Source organism: Pan paniscus, chromosome 2 (assembly GCF_029289425.2).
Source record: "Pan paniscus chromosome 2, NHGRI_mPanPan1-v2.0_pri, whole genome shotgun sequence".
Classification (NCBI taxonomy): domain Eukaryota; kingdom Metazoa; phylum Chordata; class Mammalia; order Primates; family Hominidae; genus Pan; species Pan paniscus.
The window spans coordinates 15,545,793-15,569,697 of NC_085926.1; the positions used below are offsets into that span (position 1 = coordinate 15,545,793).

The window sequence follows — 23,905 nt, forward strand, 5'->3', positions numbered from 1 at the left end:
GTTCCTTTTAACAACCAGCTCTAGTGGTAACTAATAGAGGGAGAGCTCATTACCCTGAGAACTCACCAAACCTTTCATGAGGGATCCATCCCCATGACCCAAACACCTCCCATTAGGCCCTACCTCCACCACTGGGGATCAAATTTCTACATGAGGTTTTGGGGAACAAACATCCAAGCTATAGCAGTAAAATAATATTGATATGTAAATCAACATTTAAGCAGTTACAATGCTATTATGTAATAAAAGCTCTCCATTCATCTGTAAGTAGTTTTGTGGCAGAATAACTTTTTCTGTTACTTTTTCTAACTTTTTCTGTTTTTAATCAATTCCTTTACCGTAAAATGTCATTTTAAATGTTTATTTTATTTTGCACAATTTTAACAGTAGAGTAATTTTGCTGTGGAAAATAAAATTTCATCTTGCAAGAAAGAGAAAACTCAAGACCACCAACTGGCGTCTTTATTTACATATTAGAGCGGGTCAGCCAATGAAAATCCTAGAAAAAGAAGACAACAAACATTCAGTCAAAAGAAATGATTGTCTCAAATTATATCCTCATTGTTTCACTTGTTCTAAAACCTAAAAGTCCTACACAATGGTGGCAAAATGAGGTTTGTCTTTGTTCTGGTGCTTTTCCCAAAAAGGACCTAAAAACCTATTAGTGAATCTTCCTGCTGTGTCCTATAAAACAACCTAAAATGGCATTCTGGGTCCTCTTCCATTCACAGTAATCAGAGCACAAAAACTATAGTCTAAAAGAACCAGAAGTACACTCAGAAGGAGAAGGGAGATGAAGGAGGCCCACAGAGGGCTGAGCTCCCAGGTCTGAGAACATGAGTAGGAAGAACTGTGCACGGAAGTCTTTTCCAGAACTAACACCATCCTACACATATGGCCTGGACACAGGCACAGATATAGGCATTCCCATATTGAGGCAGGAAGTGGCCAGCCTACACTGAGAATCAATGATAAATGGCAGATGGACAGACAGACAAAAATCAACAGTTTGGAAAGTATAATGTATGTAAATTCCACTGGAATGAAAATAAATAATTTCAAAGTGATAAATGTAAGAAATATAAAAATAATCCTCATAGAATTGTAAAAGAGGAAGACGAGAACTCATATTTCTCCAGCAATATCCAGCAATATCCAAACAAAATTCATAGAGAAACTGTAGAACAGATCATTGGAAGCAAATCAATAGCGTGAACTCACTAGCAGAGATGACAGAATTTGTTAGGGCTTTTCTGTGATTAACATAGGTCTCAAGATGATGATGATGATTATTATTATTTTGAGAGACAGTCTCACTGTCACCCAGATTGGAGTGCAGTGGCACAATCTTAGCTCACTGCAACCTCCACCTCCTAGGTTCAAGTGATTCTTGTGCCTCCACCTCCTGAGTAGCAGGGATTACTGACATGCACCACCATGCCCAGTTAATTTTTGTATTTTTAGTAGAGACAGGTTTCACCATGTTGGCCAGGCAGGTCTCAAACTCTCAGCCTCAAGTGATCCGCCCACCTTGGCATCCCAAAGGGCTGGGATTACTGTGCCCAGCCATCAAGATTATATGTATTCATTAAGCTTCTTACAGTGGCTTTAGTTTCCCCAGTGCTCTGATGGCCTGATGCCTGGAGGAGGGTGTTTTTGGTTACCAAACTAACATCCCAGTCACTGGAAAGTATAAACCTAGTTATAAATCCATAAAGTGGCATGAGATGAAAAAGCCTGTCTATTGAGTGTCTCACTAGCATAAATCATTTTAAATAGAACTTAAAAAAAGAAAAGGCAATCCACAAACCCACAGCAGTACAGATAGATTCTGAAAGTGGCAGACCCTCCCTTAAAACAGTCTGCCTGCTTGCTCCACAGAAATCCCTGCTAATGCCCCCTGCCCTTCAGCTTACTAGGCTAGTTTTTCTGCATTCATCTTCCTCATCACTAGGTTTCTTGAGTATCTCCTCTCTCTGCTAGGAAGTAAATGCCAAAGTCATTGAAATCTGTTTTTACACAAATAGAATTTCAATAGAATTCTATATATTTTAGTGTCTAAATTAGTTAATTTATATTTCATTGATTATCCAGGTATCTGTTCACCCATTCATCCACCGCTTTGTTCACAAAAGAAAGAGATTCCATATGTATAAGAACCAAGACAGAAAGTACTTGAAAAAAATATCTGCTCTGAAAAGAGTGGCTGATACGCAAACTGTTCGCACGGAAGACAGGTTATATGAGGCGGCAAGTGGCAGAACCAGGATGGCAGTAGAAAATTAAGTATGAAATGCAACTTACTCTGGGATAGGAGAGGCTCATGCTATGAACTTTGTCATTTACTTTACTGCTGTAATCAACACTGTAGTTTCACCCTGGAGGTCAAAGTAACTAATTTTGAATGTACCTGCACAAATCCTCGTATTACAGTTGCATCTCCCTCTTCCTCAGACTTGCCATGCTTCCTCTTTCCTCTTGCTACAGAGCCTGTTGCACATCTCTTCCCTCTCCCCTTTGCCGAGTTAGTCTCTGCTTATCCTTCTGATCTCCGTTTAAGAATCACCTCCTCTGAGAAGCCTTCCCTGTAACCCCAACATAAATCTGATTCCTTTGTGGTACGTTTGCTCAGAACTGGGTTCCTTTCCTTCCAAGTAATTGCTTCACTCTGTCATAGTGTGTTCAGTTGTGAGGTTACCAGACTGTCCCTCTCCCCTACCAGACTACAAAAGCTCCATGAAGGTGAGGACTGAGCCTGGTTTGGCTCACCATGCTATTCGTAGCACCTAACACATATCTCAATATTCACTGAACAAGTACATGAAACTGCCAAACTCAGAAATGGTTTAGAAAGACCTCTGTGGATGATAGAGGGTGTTCTGTTTGGTAGATACTTTTTGGAGGGGGATAGGGGAAGCAGATGCATTTCTTGCTTTCTGCTTAGCAACTGTATTTACCTGGGCCTTCCGTGTGGCTTGTGGCTCAATCATGATGTTGATAAGAGAAGGTTTAGTTGTGTCTGCTAGGCTCTGCCTCAGGGATTTTTGGAGTTCTTCTGGTGTTTGTACAAAATACCCTTTGCCTCCAAATGCAGTCATGACTTGCTCATAATGTGAATTTGGCAGCAAACACATTGGAGGGACCCTGAAAAACAAGGTCATGAGTCAATGAAATTTAAATCTTAAACCTTGTAGAAAAAAAGTCATTCTCTGAAATACTTCATTAAAAAAATTTCAGCTGAACTCAAAGGCATACTTTTATCTTCAACACTTAAGCTGAGATGCCACTACACTGAGTTTTTCCTATATTTATAATTGTCTATATAGCAATGTCCAGTAGAACTTTCTGTGATGATAGAAATGTTTTAAACCTGTGCCATCCAAGACAGTAGCCACTATCTACCTGTTGCTGTGAGCACTTGAAATGTGACTAAACTGAGGAACTAAATTTTTAATTTCATTTAATTTGAAGTAATTTAAATCTAATTTGCAACAGTTGCAGCATGCCTAGTGGCTACTATACTAGACAGCACAGGCTACATTATCAACTATTATGAATCCAGAAAAAAAACATGAAAAAAAAAGATTACTGCAAAACAACAAATAATAAGAAAACAACAAATAAAGTTAGTGAGGCATAAATAGACACACCCATACCCTGTTCCACCCCAAGGCTGGCTCACAAATTCACATCTGTCTCACATTCTATGGCCAGCTACAATACTGTCTTAATCTGGCTCTGCCATCAGATGATCAAGATTTAGCTAAGTGGTGAAAGGAAGGTAGACCTCTGGAACACAAATAATACGTAAACATCCACATTTCCACATGGTGTAACAGGAATCAGTAGTCCTACTATTGCTCCCAGTCCTGGGAGCATTTTGCAATAAGCCTTTTCATTAACAAGGCTCAGACATCACACTCATTTATCTGAGTCTTCAGTGGCTCCCTGATTATTAACTATTTATTGAAGCACCTAATCATGGATATTTGTGCAAAGAGGAACTAAGACAGGATTCCTTCTCTTTAGAAGGGCTGACAATCAAAACGGACAATACTCATACCATGTAGGCACATTACTGCCAATATAGAAGACTTTTTAAAAAGAGATTAAAATGGGTAAGAGAAAGTAAACAGACATTGGTCTTGGTTACTTACACTGCAGTAGCATCTTGAAATTTTAACATTTCTTTCCAAGTATCTGTATCAAAACCTTGGTAAATTCCATTGTTATTCACTACCAAGAGTATGATTGGCAAGTTGTACCTAAAGTGAGAGTAAAATATGAAGGAAATCATTCTTCATTTTAAAGTAATTTCTTTTCTTTGGGTTGAAACTTTAACTTAAAAATGAATAGTTTCTATAACCTTTTTGTATTATTAGAGGAAGACTAAAAATCAAGCATTTATTATCCTAAGAAAGAATATCAAATAATTAACAGAAACATCATGGAAAGGCAGAAAGAATGCAAGATTAAGAGTTGTTAGTCCTGGCTGGGCACGATGGCTCATGCCTGTAATCCCAGCACTTTGGGAGGCTGAGGTGGGCGGATCACAAGGTCAGGAGTTCAAGACGAGCCTGGCCAATATGGTGAAACCCCGTCTCTACTAAAAATACAAAAATTAGCTGTGCATGGTGGCATGTGCCTGTAGTCCCAGCTACTCGGGAGGCTGAGGCAGAAGAATCGCTTGAACCCGGGAGGCGGAGGTTGCAGTGAGTAGAGATCACACCACTGCACTCCAGCCTGGGTAACAGAGCAAGACTCCATCTCAGAAAAAAAAAAAAAAAGTTGATAGTCCTTTAGCTATTAGCTATGAACCTCAGACAAATCACTGAGCTTTTCTGAATCTGGGTTTTCATAAGTCTAGATGGTATACGAAGAACACCTTCCCTATTTAATACTCTCTAAAGTACCACTTCTAGTTGGTTCCTAGGAACAGTGTTTGAAAAGTACCTTTCTATTTACTGAGCTCCCCACAGACACCCAGCTCTTGCTAGATGCTGTGGAAGATACACAAGTAACTAGCACACACAATCTGCACTCAAACTACCACACACATAATCAGAAACACATTACGTGGTGTAGTCAGTACAGAAAAGGAGTATTTAACAGTGTGCTAAACAGTATAGCAAAGACAAAAAAGAAAAGGTTGATTAAATGTTATTGACTGAAAAGAATGTAGGTTTTATTTTCTAACATAATTTCCAAGGGCAAGTGGTAAAAACAAAACTAAACTGCATACTGTTAAATAACAGGACTGTGGTAATTATTTGCTTTCCATGCTCAAAAGGAGTCATTATCCACTAAAAGGCTGACTTCCCCATAAGTCATCTTTTTTGTGTATATCACTTGGTTGTCAATAAAGACACTCTAACAGACACATACAGTCAGACCTCATTATCTGAGTTCTGCATCCGTGGATTTAACCAATTGCGGGTCAAAAATATTTGGGAAAAAAAATTGGGTCTGTACTCAACATGCACAGACTTTGTTCTTGTCATTATTCCCTAAGCAATACAGCACAACAATTATTTATATAGTATTCATATTGTATTCAGTATTTTAAAGTAATCTAGACATCATTAAAAATATATGGGGGGATATGCATAGGTTATTTGCAAATACTGCACAATTTTATATCAGGGACTTACTTGATCATCCTTGGATTTTGGTATTTGAGGAAGGTCCTGGAACCAATCCCCCACTGATATAGAGGGACAACTATACCTTCCCAAATCTTGAACGTTTTATCTACCAAAGCTTTGCCAACCCCAAAACATGATTCACAAAAGCCCTAATAAGAGCCCTGGCTAAGAATAGAATGGTTTTACTACAGTTTAAATATAGCTGGAAAAATAAAACCCCCATCCTTCTATAGTGAGGATCTACAATTCATGAGTTTCTCCATGAATTCTCATAACTACACACATGATCCAAATGACTCATGTTCACTGAGCATCATCTCAGAATTTAGCTGGGGCCAAGCATGGTGGCTCACACCTGTAATTCTAGCACTTAGAGATGCCAAGGCGGGTGGATTGCTTGAGCTTAGAAATTTGAGACCAGTGTGGCCAATATGGCAAAGCCCTGTCTCTACAAAAAAATACAAAAAATTAGCTGGGCATGGTGGTGCATGCCTGTGATCCCAGCTACTCAGAAGGCTAAGGAGGCAGGATCCCTTGAACTTGGGTGGTTGAGGCTGCGGTGAGCCGCAGTTGCGCCATTCCACTCCAGTCTGGGTGACAAAGCAAGACCCCATCTTGAAAAAAAAAAATTGCTTGGATTATCTCATTTGTTTTTCATAATCATCTTTCTAAGGTAGGAACTATTACTATTCCTACTTTTTTTTTTTCAAGGAATTTCTGCCTAAAGGATACTATTCCTGCTTTAGAAGAGAGGAGACTGAGGCTTGGTTAAGTGACTTTTTTTTTTTTTTGAGACAGAGTCTTGCTCTGTCGCCCAGGCTAGAGTGCCGTGGTGCGATCTTGGCTCACTGCAACCTACACCTCCCAGGTTCAAGCGATTCTCCTGCCTTCAGCCTCCCAAATAGCTGGGACTATAGGCATGCACCACCACATCTGGCTATTTTTTGTATTTTTAGTAGAGATGGGGTTTTACCATGCTGGCCAGACTGGTCTCTAACTCCTGACCTCAGGTGATCTGCCCACCTCAGCCACCCAAAGTGTTGGGATTACAGGCATGAGCTACCACGCCCAGCCTTGGTTAAGTGACTTAAAGTCACATGGCTCTGACTTGATAGAACCAGTATTTAAATCCAGGCCATTTGTCCCACAAGCCATGCTGCCTTTTTTTTTTTTTTTTTTTTTTGAGATGGAGTCTCGCTCTGTCACCCAGGCTAGAGTGCAGTGGTGCGATTTCAGCTCACTGCAACCTCCACTTCCCAGTTCAAGCAACTCTTCTGCCTCAGCCTCCCGAGTAGCTGGGATTACAGGCGTGCATCACTGCGTCTGGCTAATTTTTTTTTTTTTTTTGTATATTTAGTAGAGATGGGATTTCACCATTTTGGCCAGGCTGGTCTTGAACTCCTGACCTAAAGTGATCTGCCTGCCTTGGCCTCCCAAAGGGCTGGGATTACAGGTGTGAGCCACCATGACTGGCAGAAGTCATGCTCTTAACCACCACACTTGCTATTTCCCACAGGAAACAAGCTTCTTTCAGTCCCCAACATTTTTTTCTCAGTGACCTCAAAACCACTCCCCACAGTTTTACAGGTTTTTACCATACAGTGAGGAGGCCAGAAAGATACGGTTCTGGAAGAGAAAGACCGTGGGTTACTGCCACTAGCATCCTCAGGACAGAACACAGTGCTATGCACAGGGCACCTGGTGAACGCTTCGTAAGTATTTGTCAGGTGACTGGGTCTTGTGTGTCATTTTTCATATTCTAGAGAATCAAATGCTCTGATTCAGGATGATGTTTTACCTGCAGATGGTTTCTACCTCCATGCCAGAAAACCCAAATGCACTGTCTCCTTCCACACAGATGATCCATTGCCCAGGGCTTCTATCTTTAGCCACCACGGCAGCTGCAATAGCAAATCCTAAACCAACTCCCATTGTTCCGAAAGTACCAGCATCAAGCCTGTTGGAGAACAAAGTTAAAATGAAACCCTCTGGGGCATGTCATAGAGGATGGGATTGGCACAAACCTTCTAGTCATATTTACATGGTTGATGGAAAAATGAAGAACCATAAAAACATTCTCTTTCTTCAATATAAAATCTTTAGACTGCTAGGAACTAATTTGTCAAGGATAGAAAAAAGCCACCCATGTTTGCTTGGAAGACTATAAACATATTCCTAGAACACTAAGTAAACAATTATCATGATACCAAGAACACATCAAGCATAAAAACTCTACAAAACCTCACCTAAGGATACTTTTATGAAATATGTCCTTACATACTAAACATGTATTAATTCTCAAACGTCTTCTTAATCTGCACTACTACAGTTTCATATTAAACACATTATAATGAATTACGACTTCTTTCTTCTTTAGAAGTCTTACCTGTGACGAGGAAGGTAGTTCTGAAGCACAGTCCGTCCAATGTCCATAGTATTTGCTCCTTCACTTACCACGAAACAGTCTCTAGGTAGTTGTTCTTGAACATGGTAGAATACTGTGTAATAATTCATAGGCAGGGATTTTTTAGAAGCTAGTTCCTGAAAAGTAGATGGGAATATAATCAAATTAAATTGGGATACAATGAAAATAACCAATGTTAATAAGATACTATCAAACTTATTTGGAAATACGCAACAACTACAAGCTACAAGGTTTCCAAATGGCTATAAAATGGCCACTCTGAGAAGTTGGCTGACCTGTGAACAGCCCTGGGGGACATGTGTCCCACAGTCCCAGTTGGGAACACAATTAAATAAGCTCGGGAATATCCCGCCTCTTGGAGATCTGCAATGCACAGGAGTGTATTAAAGACACTGAGAAGTCCTACAGTAAAGACAGCTGGGAAGCACTGGGTTACATAAAACTAAACGTTCTTATTTGAGCACTCTTAGGAAAACGGTGCCTTAGAAAAAGTGAAATTTATTCCAGAATATTTTCATCTGAACTATGACCCTAAACTTAAAATGTCACAATTTTAGAATACAATCTGAAAATCTAGTTTTTCCCCCAACACACTTAAGAGTAAAGGAGCTATCTTACCCCCACTATTCTAAAGAGTCCCTGAATGGAGAGAAAAACAGCAAGGTAAACGCCTTTGTCTAGCCACATGCCTTTCAGGGCTGAGAAAAAGCCATAGAGAGCTTTAGCAGCAACAGTCCCATCTGGCTCCAGGACTGCCTCTTCACCTATGCTACTTTGTTCTGCTGGAGATTATACACAAGGTAAAGAGGGACCCTCCTATACTCCTGCACTAAAGAAGAGAGGCAAGTCCCTTCTATCTTAAACCAACATCGTTCCTATGCGAAAGAAAAGATTAGTCATGATATGACTCAGGAAATAAAATTGAGACTGGTGGCCAGGCATGGTAGCTCACGCCTGTAATCCCAGCACTTTGGGAGGCCAAGGCGGGCGGATCACGAGGTTAGGAGTTCGAGACCATCCTGGCCAACATGGTGAAATCCTGTCTCTACTAAAAAAAATACAAAAACTGGCTGGGTGCGGTGGCTCACGCCTGTAATCCCAGCACTTTGGGAGGCCGAGGTGGGCAGATCACCTGAGGTCGGGAGTTCGAGACCAGCCTGACCAACATGGAGAAGCTCTGTCTCTATTAAAAATACAAAATTAGTCAGGCATGGTGGCACATGCCTGTAATCCAGCTACTCGGGATGCTGAGGCAGGAGAATTGCATGAACCCAGGAGGCGGAGGTTGCGGTGAGCCAAGCTCGTGTCATTGCACTCCAGCCTGGGCAACAAAAGCAAGACTCCATCTCAAAAAAGAAAAAAAAAAAAAGTAGCCAGGCATGGTGCCGGGTACCTGTAATCCCAGCTACTCGGGAGGCTGAGGCAGGAGAATTGCTTGAAACTGGAAGGCAGAGGTTGCAGTGAGCTGAGATCGCGCCACTGCACTCCAGCCTGGGCAACAAGAGTGAAACTCCATCTCAAAAAAAAAAAAAAAAAAAAAATTGAGACTGGCTCCAGATAGAAACAGTCATTGATTAAAATTCCAATGTAGGCCAGGCACGGTGGCTCATGCCTGTAATCCCAGCACTTTGGGAGGCCAAGGCGGGCGGATCACGAGGTCAAGAGATCAAGACCATCCTGGCCAGCATGGTGAAACTCCATCTCTCCCAAAAATACAAAAATTAGCTGGGCGTGGTGGCACACGTCTGTAGTCCCAGCTACTTGGGAGGCTGATGCAGGAGAATCGCTTGAACCTGCGAGGCAGAGGTTGCAGTGAGCCGAGATCACGCCATTGCACTCTAGCCCTCTAGCCTGGCGACAGAGTGAGACCCTGTCCCAAAAAAAAAAAAAATTCCAATGTAAGACAGATTCATGTACAATCAATTCTGCTATAATGTTTGATGCGAAAATGTGAATTTATTCTAGGACAATTGATATATTAGGGAACCAAGTGAGCATAACTCAAATTTTATATTTGCTTATGCGTGATTCCACCAGTAAGAAACACTGGTGGAATCACACATAAGACACAGAAAACTGCACCCAGTTGAACAAAGATACATATGAATACACAAAACAATAAAAAAAAAAACACCTTTCTCACATAGGGAAAGCCCAATACACACACACATGCACACACACACACACTTTACTAGAAATCGCCAAATCCTGCAGCACTGGCTCATTTTAGTGCTAGTAGTAGACAGTTTGATGGTTTCTAGTATCATCACCACAATTTCCAAAACCTTAGCTACCAGGCAAAGCCAAGAGTGCAAATGAGAGCGCTGCAAAAAAATTTCCAGCAGTGATTAAAAAGTTAAATAAAAAAGAAGGCTATACATTGGATCAAAATTTCAATTTTTATGAAACAGCTATAATAATAGCATGCCCTGAAGGACCTATATCTTAAAAGCAGAAAAACATCTCAACCCAAGATTTAAGGATTCAAAAAAAAAAAAAAACCACTTAATAGTTAATTTGTTTTTCTTTTAGAGACAGGTTCTCACTCTGTCACCCAGGCTTGAGTGCAGTGGCATGATCTACTACTGCACTGCCACCTCAACTCCTAGAGTCAAGCAATCCTCCAACCTCAGCTTCCTGAGGAGACAAGACAACAGGTGTGTGCCACCACATCTGGCTTTTTTTTTTTTTTTTTGTAGAGACAAGGTCTTGCTATGCCCAGGTTGGTCTCAAACTCCAGGCCTCAACTGATCTTACTGCCTTGGCCTCCTAAAGCACTAGGATTACAGGTGTTTAGTTGTGATGTTCTATGCCAACATCAAACTGAAGGCACACCCATCCACTTCCACTATTATCACTTTCTATCCAATGTCCATTCACCTTCCTTCCACCAGCTCACAGTAACTCACAAGCTACAACCTTTCAGAAACTTCAGGTCTTTTTCAAGGTAAAATGCTATATTCATTGGCATATATTTCTTAACCATTTAACACGTTTAAAACATTAGGTTCTTATCTTATTTTTATGTTACACAAAGTTTTTGAGAGTTGTGCCACTAAATCCCTTTTTCCATGAGACCTGGGGTTTTCACTGCACAATTTTGCACATCAAGGTGATTTTTAGGAATGCACATGTCACATTATGGCAGAAGTAACTGAATCATGAGCCTGACCTGTTATTGAGCTTCAGTAGGTCCCATTTTACCTTGGATGCAGCTTCATTGCTCTTCATTTTTTCTCTCAGAGTTTTCCACCACTTGCTCTCTGGAGGATACTGCCATGGTGTTTTATCAAGTTCCTCTAAAAGCTTAAAAAAAAAAACACACACACAAACACATAAACTTTTTCTTTGCCTTTTTCTTTTTTTTTTTTTTTTTTGAGACGAAGTCTCGTTCTGTCACCCAGGCTGGAGTGCAGTGGCGCAATCTCAGCTCACTGCAACCTCTGTCTCCCAGGTTCAAGCAATTCTTCTGCCTCAACCTCCTGAGTAGCTGGGAGTACCGGTGCCTGCCACCACACTCAGCTAATTTTTGTATTTTTAGTAGAGACGAAGTTTCACCATGTTGGCCAGGCTGGTCTCGAACTCCTGACCTCAGGTGATCTACCTGTCTCAGCCTCCCAAAGTGCTGGGATTACAGGGATGAGCCACCATGCCCAGTCTGCTTTTTAAAAATAAATTTAAATCATATTAACACGGAAATATCTTCTTAAACAAGACTATACGGCCATACTACCCTTCACATTACTCAGACTCTTTTTTTCTTCCAGTTAGTAAACACCTGATAGAATCAATGGGTAACATGGAAGGCTTTTGTTTGGTCAGTGTGGGTTTCTGCCAGATGCTGGGATGCCCATAGGACAGACTGGAGTGCTACCTCCTCCACACCTCAAGCAGGGGCTCTGAGACCCTCCTCGGTCTTTGACACTGGAAGGAAAACCACTCCTTCCACAGAACTCTTGTAGGAAAACCAACAAATAACCACGGACTCCTATGGTACAGACCAAATGCTCCAGAGTGATTTAATATGTGATTCGAGATTATATCCTATATTGTGTAATCATGACAATACCAAATTGTATCATCCAAAATCAAGTGATAAATGTGACTATATTTTATCTCCTGTCACAGTGAAATGTACAAACTATGTACAAAGAATAACAACCTGTGGAAAAGTCACTGATTAGTTTGAAGAGTAAAAAGCTCTTTTTTACCTAAAGAAATACTTCTAGATTTTTCCAGTGCTAAGCCATTCTTGCCACTTCTTGGCAGTAAGTTCAGTTCCTTTGGAAGGTATACTTTTTCAGATAGCTGGATGCTATTTAATAAATTAGTAAATTTAGTAAATTACTGTTTGCCTACTGAAAGATGTTACATTTTCAATCATCTTCCAAAAATGCTTAACTTACATAAAAATGAGCTATGTACCAGAAGTTGGACTTAACAAGTTCCAAAGTTGTATTTAAGAATAATTTTCAATCATACATTTTGTTTAAAACAGATATGAATAGCAGACCCATTACCAAGTGAATCAAGATTAAAACATTTTCAAGAACTGACTATTCCCTAATGAGCAGTCCACATAAACTAAAACAAAAGTTCTCACCTGCTTAGTGACAGCATGTATGTTTCCTAGCAAAGTAACAGCGGGCTTTACATTATTCCCCAATTCTTCTGCACAGATATCAACCTAAAAAAGAGACAAGGCTAAAGAACAACCCATGTTTATTCTGAAAAATATGTAAGAAGGCAATTACGATTGAATAAATGAACTGTGTATATAGAACACATGATAAAGAAGATTTGATATTCAGAAGTTCCTTAATAAAAAAAGTAAAAGTCCATAGAACTATATTAGTATCATAGCTAGTATAGAGAGCCTCATTATCTTCCCTCATTTAAAAATCTACTCTATGGAATTTTGGTATTGCTTCATTATACCCATAGGGAATGCATTTGACCTGATCAATTATAGTTTTGCATCTAATCAGTAAGTTCTATTGAATTACATTTGGAATTCCTATCTAGAGTTTGGGTTCTCAAATATAAGCATATATCGGAGTCACCTGGTATATTCTGGGCTTGATAAACCATAAACTGCAGGAATCTACCTCAGAGTTTTTTATTTTAATAGGTCTGGCGTAGGGTCCAGAAATGTGCATTTCTAACAGGTTTCGCAGGTGGTGCTGATGCGCCTGGCCCAGGGAACCACATTTAGAGGACAATTCCAAGAACATGGCACGATTACTTCTCCATTTACTCAGAAGTTCCATGTCTGGATGGCCATGGACAAATGATGGCTTCTGCAAAGAGGAATACTTTAGCCACCCCAAAGGGAATGTATCTCATTCTATAATCAAGAGGGCAATCAAGAGGTATTGGCATCTTCCAGGTAACTCTGTCTTGTTTGTCTGCGGTTTTAGTTCTCAACTGGCTCAGCTGGGAAAGGAGCAATTAGAAGTTGACTCCTTAAGAAGTAAAAGGTAGACTGGGAAAAGGGCAACTGTAGCTGGCTCATCAAACATCAAGCAACCCAAGCACAGTGGCTCAAGTCTGTAATCTGGCATTTTGGGAGGCTGAGGTAGGAGAATTGCTTGAGACCAGCCTGGGCGACATGGCGGGACTCTGTCTTTACAAAAAAATTAAAATTAGCCAGGCATTGTTGTACGTGTCTATAGTCCCAGCATGTCAGGAAGCTGAGGCGGGAGGATCACTTAAGCTAGAGAGGTTGAGGCTGAAGTGAGCCATGATCGTGCCACTGCACTCCTGCCTGGGTGACAGAGCCAAGATGCTGTCTCAAAAACAACCAAGCAAAAACATCAAGTAAAATGGGGCGAATCTGTGTAGGGCAAAAAGGTTTGCATGCCACTATGCAGGTAGTACTTTCCACACCAGTAAAGAAACTGGCTTATAAGGTGGGTCATAATGATACAAGAATCATCAAAGACAGGTCAGAATACATTCCGGATGCTGTTTAATGACTTGTAAAACAGTGTCATTTAGAAATTCCCATTGGAAGGGTGAAAGTTTTGTCATCTGAAAGAAAACCTCACTCCCTAACAAGGCCAAATGTTTTGTTCTAGTCTACCATCCTACCTAAGTCTCTTTTCTCTACCTTTAAATATACTTGAATTGTGAATAAAAGACAAATTATGCTTTCTAAACTATTTGAAACTTGATTTTGAAAGGTTTTCTGGCTAGAAGTAAAGTGGCACATTATGTTTCATAGGCTAGAAAAGGAAGCTTATTTTGGTACCTATAATTATGTTAGACAATTTATAAAATTCTACTTGTGTAAAAAGAGAACAGTTTTTTTAATAGTAATCAAGAAGATAACAGAGCTGATTACGGCTGATAGGGAGAATAATGAACATAGACATTTCTGATTTTAAGTTCCTCCTCTCTAAGTACCTGGATAAACTTCACATCTGGCTGATATCTTGGAGGCAGTCCAAAATGTAAAATCCAATTTAGTCTGGCACCAAATAACACAATTACATCAGCAAATTGCAAAGCCCTATTAAAAAAATTGATATGAAAGTATAACTATATTTCTTATTTGAATTATTCTAAAATTTATCTCTGAAGTATTTGAAAAGTCTAAATCATTTGGAGCTTACATCAGACTTCAGAATCAGCTTCTAGGGTATATTTGATCTTTCAAGCTAAAATAATTTATAAAACCATTCTATATAAATAGTTATCTAAAATATAAATTAAGTAAAAAAACATTACCATAAGCTGTATCTACACTCTTTTATTACTTTTTTATAATTAGAAAAATTAGTACAAGTACACTGTAGGCAAGCCAGAAAAAAACAGAAAAAGTATAAGGCAAAAAACAAAATCATCCCATAATACTTTCAACTTATAAACTATTATGAATATACTGGCAAATTTTCGTCTACTTTTGTTTTCTATGCAAATACATTTTTACATAGTTGAACTTATATACTATAATACTGTCTCATACACTTTTTTTAAATTTTGTTTTGAGACAGGGTCTCTCTCTCTTTTGCCCGGGCTGGAATGCAGTGGTGCAGTCATGGCTCACTGCGTCCTCTCCTCTCAGGCTTAAGCAACCCTCCTACCTCAGCCTCCTGAGCAGCTGGGACTACAGGCACATGCCACTGCACCTGACTAATTTTTAATTTTTTGTAGAGATGGGGTTTTGCCATCTTGCCCAGACTAGTCTCGAACTCCTGGTTTCAAGTGATTCGCCCACCTTAGCCTCCCAAATTGTTTGGATTACAGGCATGAACCACTACACCTGGCTGTCTCATATACTTTTGCTTACATAAATGTTTTCCTGGCCTGGTGCGGTGGCTCATGCCTGTAATCCCAACACTTTGGGAGGCAGAGATAGGCGGATCACGAGGTCAACAGATGGAGACCACCCTGGCCAACATAGTGAAACCCCATCTCTACTAAAAATACAAAAATTAGCTGGGCGTGGTAGCGGGCACCTGTAGTCCCAGCTACTCGGGAGGCTGAGGCAGAAGAATTGCTTGAACCCAGGAGGCAGAGGTTGCAGTGAGCCAAGATCACACCACTGCACTCCAGCCTAGTGACAGAGCGAGACTCTGTCTCAAAAAAAAAAAAAAAAAAAGGTTTCCTTTCTCATTAAGTTCTTAAATACAACTTTTAAAGGCTACATATTTTGCTGAACACAATATACCAAAATTTATTTAATGTTTTCTCAATTGCTAGATATTTTGTTATTAATAGTGCTGGCTTGCACATCTTCACACTTAAGTCTTAATGCACTCTTCACATTGGTCCCTAGAAGCAGGTTATTTTTAAGACTACTGATTCATATTCCAGAATTGCTTTCTAAAATATTACACCAATTAGATTTCTAAGTTTTATTTTATATATTTTAATACTTTTGTCAATATAACTTCTAATCTTTTAATGATTTCTACTTTCGTAAACAACCACCCTTGCTTTCTTTTTCTTTACTTCACATATCTTTGCCCAGTCTTGTTTTAAAGCTGTATCATTACGTTTCCGATGTGGCTCTTATAACACATACAGTTGCTGTTATTACTAATCTAATCTGAATGTCTGCCTTTTTCCAGGAGAGTTTATTATCATAATTGCTGTGGGTTTTGTTTTGTTTTTCACTTCTCATTTTTCTGCTTCTTTTATCTGTTTCCTGTTTTTCCTGTCTTTTGCCATACAGGATCTGTATTTACTGCTTTTGTCTTCTTCAGTGATAAATGCAATTTTTCACAGAAATTATATACTCATAAATTGAGTACATACTCAAAAATCATCTTTAATATTGTATTAGTCCTATGAGACCCAATTTAACAAACAGATAACTGCAATCAGCAGGACGGACTTGCTTACTGATACTCTACAACTCTTGAAATCATTGATTCAATTATTTATAGTCCCTTGTAACCTTTTTTACACTGGTAATGTCATTAATATTATCCTCTTAAAATCTGGCTAGATTGAAGATAAACTTCATTTCAACCTAAGTATAAAAAAATTAAGTGTAAGAATTAACTTGGTTACTGTATATAGTAATATAAATAAAAATACAATATATTAAGATAGCACTAAGTGAGGAACAATTAAAGATCTAGCAGCAAACATTACATTTAAAAAGCCCTCAGAAGCCAGGTGCTCACACCTGTAATCCCAGCACTTTGGGAGGCCAAGGTGGAAGGATCACTTGAGCCTAGGGGTCTGAGTCCAGCCTGGGCAACACAGTGAGGCCCTGTCTCTACAAAATAAAAATCAAAAACCCTCAGAATTAATTTTAACCCATGAATGAAAATATGAAGAACACCAAACACATGACAGTAATAAACTACAGAAAGGGAAGCAAGAAATGGCATCAAAAAAGATATTTAGGGGACTGCAAATGAATCCATAATTATTTGCTTCCTAAAAAGAAAAAAAAAAACACCTTAGGCCAGGCATGGTGGCTCATGCCTGTAATCCTAGCACTTTGGGAGGCCTAGAAGGGTGGATTCCTTGAGCCCAGGAGATCAAGACCAGCATGGGCAACACGGTGAAACCTCGTTTCTACAAAAAATACAAAAATTAGCTGGGTTGTAGTGGCACACACCTGTAGTTCCAGCTATTAATACTTGGGAGGCTGAGGTGGGAGGACTGCTTTAGCCCCAGCAGGCAGAGGTTGCAATCAGGTGTGATCGCACCACTGCATTCCAGTCCAGGCAACAGAGCAAGACCCTGTCTCCAAAAAAAAACCAAAAACCGGCCGGGTGCAGTGGCTCACACCTGTAATCCCAGCACTTTGGGAGGCTGAGGCGGGCGGATCACAAAGTCAGGAGATCGAGACCATCCTGGCTAACACGGTGAAACCCCATCTCTACTAAAAATACAAAAAATTAGCCGGGTGTGGTGGCAGGCGCCTGTAGTCCCAGCTACTCGGGAGGCTGAGGCAGGAGAATGGTGTGAACACAGGAGACAGAGCTTGCAGTGAACCAAGATCGCGCCACTGCACTCCAGCCTGGGCGACAGAGCAAGACTCCGTCTCAAAAAAAAAAAAAAAAAAAAAACCAAAAACCCTAAAGCAATATAAAACAATGTTAATAACTGATGCAATCCTACTTCTTATACATTATTGCCAAATGAAACCTTTTTTTACTTAGAGATTCATCTGTCTATATTTTTTATGTTGATGCTGATAAAGTTGAGTGGTGGTTATGTAAGTATTCATTACATTATTCTCTCTTCCTGTGTGTATAGTTAGAATATTTCATAATAAAGACATTTCAAGAAATTAAAAAGAAAAAAGTTATAGTATATTAAAAAGCATGCCTTAAAAATCTAAAAAGAGGAAACTTCCAATGCCAGCCAAGATTGGCTAAGTTTGAAGAAGCAACCCACACAGAGGGTAAGTTTCCAAGGTATTTCTCCCCCGTATTTTGTCTCCTGGCTTTGACTCAAAGGCAGCCCTAGTTGCAGAACTGCAAGCAGCGAAAACTTGCAGAGAAACTGTTTTTTTGGCCAAAGGATCAGGAAAAGGGCCACTGCAAGCTGGAGAGTATGGGGGGAAATGTCAGATTTTTTTTCTTTTTTTCTTTATCTCCAAGCTCTGCTCTGAGGGCAGCCCTACTGCAGAGCTGCATGGTGGTGGCTCCCAAGCAGCTGAAATTCCAAGAGAAACGTCATCTTTGAGGCAAGAGGGATTGGGAAAAAGGGTCCCTGTGGTCTGAAGAGTATGGGGACAATCCCCATTATTTTTTTCTTCTGCAGCTTGTTCAGAGGGCAGCTTTAGTTATGTGATACTATAAGGGAGCAGCAAGAGCCAGGAAAAGGGGCAACTGAGAATGGGAGAGTGGGGGTGTGGAGCCTACAGAGGAGAGAAAATAAATCCCTAATTCTGGGTATGAACCAGTACATGTCTGGGGCTCACCCCTGAGCTGGACATGTGCAGACAGACTCAAAACAGCACAGCAAAGGCTCTGAAACTGAAGTGACCCTGGAACTACTTATATATGGTTAAGTTCACACTTCGATTTGTAGTCAAGCTAATCTAATCATGTTGACTGATTGCTAAGACAAACCAACAAAAATCAACATTCTACAGAGGATTTTAATATGACCCAGAATCTCCAAATACAATATTCAAAAATCCAGGATACAATCCAAAATTACTCAGTACAAAAAGAGCCAGAAAAATGTGATCAACTCTCAAAAGAAAAGATAATGAATAGATGCCAATCTGAGATGACTCAGATGTTGGAATTAATAAACAAAGACTGCAGAAACTATTATCATTTACCCCATCATGAAGTATAGAAAAATATTATTAAAAGAAATGTAAAAATAGAAGATCTCAGCAGAGAAGCAAAATATAAAATAAAAGGATTAAAAAGAAATGAACAGATAGATACTCAGGGACATGTCAGACAGTATCAAAATGGATGAAGGTTGACATAGAAAAAATATTTGAAGAAAGAATGATGAAAACTTTCCAAATTTAGAGAAAGACAATTTAGAGAAAGACATAAATTTAAATATTCAAGATTTGAGAATCCCAAAAGGCTAAATTAAAATAAACCATTTCCAGACACATCATACTTAAACTGCTGAAAACAAAAGATAAAGGAAAATCTTGGGAACAGCCATGGAAAAACAACATATTACATACAGAGCAACAATAATTTGAATGACTGCAGATTTCTCATATGAAATGAAAGCCAGAAGATAGTCCAAAAATAAACAGGTATGCTTAAAATTCCATGATTCTCTCAGAACTCCATCCTAGATGAAGATCACAAAATAATTTAAATTAGCCTAAAATCTACCAAGCCATTGTATTTAAAATCTGGAATGCCACACACCTGGATCTGGCTGCACCTACACAGTATGGATGGTTGTCAGGGACAACACCCTTCCCCATAGGGGTGGGCAAAAATGGCAGTTTATATTGCTCCACCAATTTCTTGATACTCTCTTCTGCATGAGCGTAAGCAGCACCTATAAGAAATGCAAATGTATTGGACAATTCAGTTAAGCTATAGGCACTGTGACCCTTAAAAAAGTTCATGTGAAATTGCTTTTTACTTATTTATATTTTGAGACAGGGACTCACTCTATCACCCAGGCTGGAGTGCAGTGGCATGATTTTGGCTCACTGTAACCTCTGCCTCCCTGGCTCAAGCAATCTTTCCTCCTCAGCTTCCCGAGTTGCTGGGACTACAGACACACACCACCACCGCACTCAGCTACTTTTAAAATTTTCTGTATAGACGAGGTCTCCCTATATTGCCCAGGCTGGTCTGCTGGTCTTGAACTCATGGGCTCAAGCAATCCTCCTTCCTTGACCTCCTAAGAAATTACTTGTAGATCTTCTCAAATACTCTCCTTCTGCCTATACCTGGGCTTAAACTCAAAACAAATTGTGATTACAGTTTTTATCGCTGGTATTTTAAAATGCTTAACAAAGTAAGAGTTCTAATTTTCCACCAATAACACTCTCAATTATTCTGAAGGATGTCTATCCCAAAACAAAAGTCACATCTCACAGCTCTTGCTACTGTCACTTACCCATTCTATGCTATGGTCCTACTAAACTACACTCTACAAGTCCCTGAACACACTATCTTCATTGAGAGGCCCAGGTGGCCAGGGAAAAATGTTGCCCTGAAAGAGAAAGGCTCTCTCTACCCTCATATGTTGGTCCTCATCTCCAGTAAACCTCCTCTACACAAGGTCTCCTAGTCCAGGCATGGAAATTCTAAGGTGCATTAAGTTTCTAAAGATCTGCAGATCTTTCTACAGGCTCTGTAATTCTGTGATTGTAACAGAGCTAACCCCAGTGGGACACATTATCTTTTTTGTTGCTGTTGTTGAGGCAAAGTCTCACTCTTGTCACCCAGGCTGGAGTGCAATGGCACGATCTCAGTTCACTGCAACCTCCACCTCCCGGGTTCAAGCGATTCTCCTGCCTCAGCCTCCCAAGTAGCTGGGATTACAGGTGCCTGCCACCACGCCCAGCTAATTTTTGTATTTTCAGTAGAGACAGGGTTTCACCATGTTGGCCAGGATGGTCTCGAACTCCTGACCTTAGGTGATCCGCCCACCTCGGCCTCCCAAAGTGTTGGGATTACAGGCGTGAGCCACCACACTTGGCCCACGTTATCATTTGTTTTCACAGTTATGTGCCTGGGAATAACCCTCTGCCCTATTCCCTTGATGACATTAAAAATACCTTATTGTTCAAATGTTCCATTTCTAATGTCATCAAGACTACTATTTTTTTTTGCTATTTTATACTTTTTCAAGGCTAGTATATTATTCCATATTCTGTATATATAATTCTCTACTGAATCCTAGTAAACAGTATCATGCACTTGCAGATTCAATATAATGCTCCACTCTACAAAACTACCTTAAAATCCCTTCTCATACATGTATGATGAAAAATAGTTCCTTTTCTTTAATCCAGAAAGTTTTCTTGTATTCTCCTTCCTGTCTCAATGTCTTTGTACACTCAGTTCTCTCTTCCTGCTTTGCCTTTGGTCTCTGTCCACTTGGTGAACTATTGTCTGCTTTTTCAAGATGCAGCTGTTGTGTCATCTCTTCTGGATAGTCCTTCCATACTATCTACACAAGCAAATTGTTGCTGCTTTCCTTGAAAACCCACCTCAACCTCTCTGTACACACCACGCAAGAACATACCGCACTTACTTGTTACCAGGTCTATCTCCCCTCCCCAGTAGGTAGGAACCACTATTTCTCTGTATCCCTCATGAATGTTTTGTGTAATCCCTGCCTTATCATAAGCATTCATCAAATGTTTGTTAAAAGAAGAATGAAAACTAGCATCCACTGAGTGCTTTCCACATATTTTGCTATTTAATTATATCCTATTGAGGTAGTTAATATCCCTATTTTACAAGTGAAGTAATCTGAGACTCAAAGCAGTTGTTTCCCAAAGTCACAGAGCTAATACATCATACAACACATTCCGCTCAGTTCTGACCTCAGTTTTTTTGTCATACACTATCAAACTATTTTTAGTTTCTACAGATTTAGTTCCTAAGCAGTTGATAATTGATTAGCATGGTCATAGGTGATCCCAGCAGCCTCAGTTCCAGAACACGAAATGGATACTATAATAAATTGCTGACAGGAGTATAAATTGGTTGGTACAACACCTCCAGAGAAAGCAATATGACAATATATACTAAAAGTCTTAAAAATACTCATACCCTCTAACTTTTCTTTCTAGGAAACTTAAATCCTAAATATAGAAAAAGCTTTAGGCACAAACATGTCTGCCACAGCTACTCTAAACAGTTACTGGCAAAGATTTAAATATTTGCCAGGAAAGTAAGTGTTAACGTACACATGAAGAGACATTAAAAATTATATTTAGGAAATACTTTTAAGATGAAAAATATTATAATCTTAAATGAATAAGGTAGAATATAAAACGGTCTATAATATGAGCACAGTACGTAATCTATGTGTAAAAAGGAATAGAAATGTACTAAATATTAAAAACAGTTACCTTAGATGAAGGAACTTCTACTTTTCTTGATTTTTCCAAAATGTTTTATAATAGAATAAGCACATTTCACTAATAAGACCAAAGAAATTAAATAGGTAGTATTTCCTTAAAAGGGTGAAATCTCTGGGCATTAAAGAATAAGTCTGTAATTTCAAAACAAATAATGCTAAATGGATGAAGAGAATTCTTATTCCAATCTCAAACATTAGAATAGACATTAATAAACAATGAAAGTTTGTAAAAAGAATTGGCACTTTCAAAAGCCTAGCAAGATTTAGAGTTCTATTCATGCTACCTTTCCCGATGATAAGAAGGGGTTGTTTGGCATTCCTAATAACAGAAGCCGCCGTGCACACAGCAGAGGTTTCTGCCATGCTAATAGGAGGTGACATGCAGCGTTCCATGTACCTGGAAAAAAAGAGCCCTATTAATTAAAAGAGGCCAACTATGATCTTTTTATTGTGAAAATTTCAAATATATAGAAAGGTAGAAAAAATAGTACAATAAATCTCCATACACCCCCATGTAGATCTAACAACTTAATATCATTTTACCACATTTGTTTCATACACACATAAACATGCATTTATTTTTCATGAACTATTTTAAAGTAAATAATAGGCATCAAGACACTTCACCCTTAAAAATTTCTCCATGCAGCTGTGAATAAGGACCTTCTCCTATATTCAACTATCACATCATTACCACATCTAGTAAATTAACAGTTATTCCCTGATATCATCTAATAGCCAGTGAAATGGCCAATTCATTAACAGAAAATCTGAGTTAATGGCTTTGTACTGTAGTAGCAGCAGTAGCTGTCCTAACAGTAAAAACATAATAAAATCTAATATTTGCTATGTGCCATTTATTCTCATGTAACTGTCAAAACAATGAGGTTAGGTATTAACATCATCTCCATTTCACCACTGAGGAAAAAAAGACTCAGAGAAAGTAACTTGTCCAAGATCTCCAGATGGCACGTGGCAAGACAGGACTGAACTAGTCATTCTGTCTCCAAAGTCCATGCTTTTAAACACCTTACCACATTTCTCTTTTTTTTTCTTTTCTTTTTTTTTTTTTTTGTGGAGACAGAGTCTTACTCTGTCACCCAGGCTTAAGTGCAGCGGTGCAAACTTGGCTCACTGCAACCTCCATCTCCCAAGTTCAAGCGATTCTCCTGCCTCAGCCTCCTGAGTAGCTGGGACTACAGGCACATGCCACCAAGCCTGGCTAATTTTTGTATTTTTTGTAGAGATGGGGTTTCACTATGTTGGCCAGGTTGGTCTCAAACTCCTACCTCAGGTGATCCACCCACCTCGGCCTCCCAAAGTGCTGGGATTACAGGCGTAAGCCACCGCACCCAGCCCCACTACAGTTCCACTCACTGGGTGTTAATATTTTAGTATCATAATATGCATTAGTAAAAGAAATATTCAAACTGTCACAGTTAAGTGTTTCTGGACACCAAGTCCTGTGCTATTTCATTTATTCTAATTAATATAAATTATACTGTATAAAATTTAGATACATTGTCAAAATATTTAGACATATAATAAAAAAGGACAATCTGTATAAAATTTAGAAGAAGGCTTACAGAGTTAACTTACCTGAGCTTACCCTCCTCCCCTTAGTAGTATTTTGATTATCATGTTCAGGTATTAGGCAGAATAAACAAGTGTCTTTTTTATCTGACTCTCCGAAATAAAAAATCACTCCTGGCTGGGCACGGTGGCTCATGCCTGTAATCCCAGCACTTTGTGAGGCCGAGGTTGGTGGATCACAAGGTCAGGAGTTCAAGACCAGCCTGGTCAACATGATGGAACCCTGTCT

The 23,905-nt window shown here is 39.4% G+C and overlaps 1 protein-coding gene across 2 annotated transcripts in view; it reads right to left on the reverse strand.

The window, feature by feature from the left end:
* Nucleotides 1-345: 345 nt before the first annotated feature.
* The window catches only part of HACL1 (2-hydroxyacyl-CoA lyase 1), a 40,322-nt gene continuing 16,762 nt past the window's right edge, over nucleotides 346-23,905 (reverse strand). Inside the window, exons 8-18 of one of the 2 annotated variants that reach the window (XM_034955896.3) lie at nucleotides 22,368-22,480; nucleotides 19,398-19,533; nucleotides 14,479-14,584; nucleotides 13,179-13,370; nucleotides 12,674-12,757; nucleotides 11,275-11,376; nucleotides 8,032-8,186; nucleotides 7,444-7,602; nucleotides 4,158-4,265; nucleotides 2,958-3,144; nucleotides 346-499 (exon numbers count right to left, since the gene is read on the reverse strand). In XM_034955896.3, coding sequence (XP_034811787.1) covers nucleotides 467-499; nucleotides 2,958-3,144; nucleotides 4,158-4,265; nucleotides 7,444-7,602; nucleotides 8,032-8,186; nucleotides 11,275-11,376; nucleotides 12,674-12,757; nucleotides 13,179-13,370; nucleotides 14,479-14,584; nucleotides 19,398-19,533; nucleotides 22,368-22,480 — 1,375 coding nt within the window. In that variant the 3' untranslated portion in view covers nucleotides 346-466. The remainder of the gene's footprint in view (nucleotides 500-2,957; nucleotides 3,145-4,157; nucleotides 4,266-7,443; nucleotides 7,603-8,031; nucleotides 8,187-11,274; nucleotides 11,377-12,673; nucleotides 12,758-13,178; nucleotides 13,371-14,478; nucleotides 14,585-19,397; nucleotides 19,534-22,367; nucleotides 22,481-23,905) is intronic. The other variant, XM_003826201.5, reaches the window with a different exon arrangement.